A 2,754-nucleotide genomic window follows, 5' to 3' on the forward strand; every position below is an offset into this window, starting at 1 on the left:
GCAGGAACTTGTCTTTTAAAAAATAAACAAACAAAAAATAAACTATTCCTCAATTACTGCAATTGATTAGAAACATTTTGGACTATATCCTAGAGCTGCTGCTAAGTAGCTTCAGTCATGTCCTACTCTGTGCGATGGCATACCTTTTACATGTGATCCAGCATGTATGCACATTTAAGCAAAAAAATACACATGTTTCATATGCCAACAAACACACACAGAGCTGAACAAAGTAAACCAAAATACCTTTACCATATTCGAGGCATTCTGAATTTCTCACTAACAGTGTAGAGTACATGACTACTAGAGGAAAAACAATGTGGAATAGGCATTCCTATTCTGAGATGGCACCAGGGATCCTTCAAAATGGAAATTCCATACAAAAATTATGGATATGGATTTTTGAGTGCAAAATATAAATTGTAGAATTTCAACTTTGTCTGCAGTGCCAATCTTTGAGAAAATTAGCCATAGTATTTTGTCTTTTGTGCCTGTCAAATTCACCACATGGAACCAGGGAATGAGACACAAATTTCAGAATTTCTTCTTCTGGGATTATCAAAGAAAATAGAACTGCAGACCCTCATATTTGGACTTTTCCTCTCCATGTACCTGATCACTGTGATTGGAAACCTGCTCATCATCCTGGCCATCGGCTCAGACCCCCACCTCCACACCCCCATGTACTTCTTCCTCTCCAACCTCTCCTTTGTAGACCTCTGCTTCACTTCCACCACCATCCCAAAGATGCTGAAGAATATACAGACCGAGAACAAAGCAATAACCTATGAAGGCTGCATCACCCAGATACACTTTTTCCTGCTCTTTGCCACAATGGAAATCTTCCTCCTGACCGTGATGGCCTATGACCGCTTCGTGGCCATCTGTCATCCTCTGCACTACACAATCATCATGAATCCCCGGGTCTGTGGACTCCTGGCTCTGATGTCCTGGATGATGAGTGTCCTGAATTCCTTGTTACAAAGCTTAATGGTGTTGTGGCTGTCCTTCTGTACAGACTTGGAAATCCCCCACTTTTTCTGTGAGATTACTCAGGTGATCCAACTTGCCTGTTCTGACACCTTTCTTAATGACATTGTGCTGTACTTTGCAACTACGCTGTTAGGCAGTGTTTCCCTCACTGGTATCCTCTATTCTTACTCTAAGATAGCTTCCTCCATACGAAGAATCTCATCTGCTCAGGGGAAGTATAAAGCATTTTCTTCCTGTGCATCTCACCTCTCAGTTGTCTCCTTATTTTACTGTACAGCCTTAGGAGTGTATCTTAGCTCTGGTACTACCCACAGCTCACAGTCAAGTGCAACAGCCTCAGTGATGTACACTGTGGTCACACCCATGCTGAACCCCTTCATCTACAGTCTGAGGAACAAAGACATAAGGAGAGCTCTGAGAAGAATCATTGGGATGGCAGTTCTATATGGGCCAATTGTCCTGGGGCTAAAGAAGTACCCATGACTATAGGATTCAAAGCCACAGAGGCAGAAATTGCTTTTCCTTAATCAGATTGCTAAAGTAGAACTTGCTACTCCTATTTATAACCTGGAGTTTTCATTTATTTGAATTTAACTCCTCTACACAATTTGTCACTCACTTTATTAAGTTTCAGATCTGTCTGATACATAGACAGTTTTCCCTTTTTTCATATTCATGCATTCACAAAGTTTTCTCTTAGTTTTAGACCAAGAACATTTGAAGATTTCAGTATCTTACCTTGGGTAAATTGGATTATTTTAAAATTGTTATTGTTTAGTCACTCAGTTGTGTCTGACTCTGCAACCTCATGGACTGTATGTAGCTTGCCAGCCTCCTCTGTCCATGAGGTTTCCCAGGCAAGAATACTGAGAAATGGATTGTCATTTCCTTTCCCAGGGCATCTTCCCAGACTAGGAATTGAACATGCATCTCTTGTGTTGACTGATGGATTATTTATCACTGATCCACCAGGGAAGTCCATTCCTTAAAAATTATTTCTTCTCAATGATACATATCATACCAAGTGATTTTACTTTTGTTTTCTGTATGAGTGTATTACTTACATGGGGAAAACAAACTAGATTTGGCAACTAAAGCCATTTATGTTATTTCATTGTAGAGGAAAATATGAAGCTACGGATTTTACTTTAATCCATTATTTTTCTACTGCCTCTTTAACTTTTGTTCTTCACCTTGTAGATTTGAACATTAATCCATTTAAGTCCCAGCCTACTGATAGTGATACTATTGGCTAGGAGTATCTGAGGCGCTCACCTGGCTTGTATTAATTATTTCAAGAAAACACAGACATCTTCCTGATCAAGTCTATGCTGTTACTGGAGAGGTCCTTCTGGTATTTATTATGATTGAAAGATGCCTCTTGGCAATATCTATTAGGAAAATTTAAAAAACCTACAAAGTTTGTAATCACCAATACTGGAGGGTAATAGCATGCCATCACTTAGGTCTTAGGTAGAGAGAAAAAGAGAGCACTGACTGGGGGGCTCTGCCTGTATTGGGTTTTGTGGGTGGGGTGGCTAAGAGTCTTCTAGTTCACTCATTATTGGTGAATTTAAAACAAATAGTGGAATAAGGGCATGATCAGGAAAAAGCAGGTTCACTCACATGCTCAGTCATCTATTTACTCAGGCTTTCTAAAAGGGCAACTTCATTGGTGGGGGTGACTTGAATGCTTCTGTAGTAGCTGTGTCGTACAGCTGACAATATGCACCACCCTAATGGCAGAAAGTGAAGAGGAGC

General features: G+C 40.1%; 1 protein-coding gene across 1 annotated transcript; it reads left to right on the forward strand.

The window, feature by feature from the left end:
* The first annotated feature begins 507 nt into the window (after window positions 1-507).
* On the forward strand, window positions 508-1,476 carry LOC105001938 (olfactory receptor 7A17-like). The gene has a single exon (XM_010858381.1). It carries the CDS (start codon window positions 508-510, stop codon window positions 1,474-1,476), a length of 969 nt encoding a protein of 322 aa, XP_010856683.1.
* Window positions 1,477-2,754: the final 1,278 nt, after the last annotated feature.

Source organism: Bison bison, unplaced genomic scaffold (assembly GCF_000754665.1).
Source record: "Bison bison bison isolate TAMUID 2011002044 unplaced genomic scaffold, Bison_UMD1.0 scf7180017864386, whole genome shotgun sequence".
Lineage (NCBI taxonomy): Eukaryota > Metazoa > Chordata > Mammalia > Artiodactyla > Bovidae > Bison > Bison bison.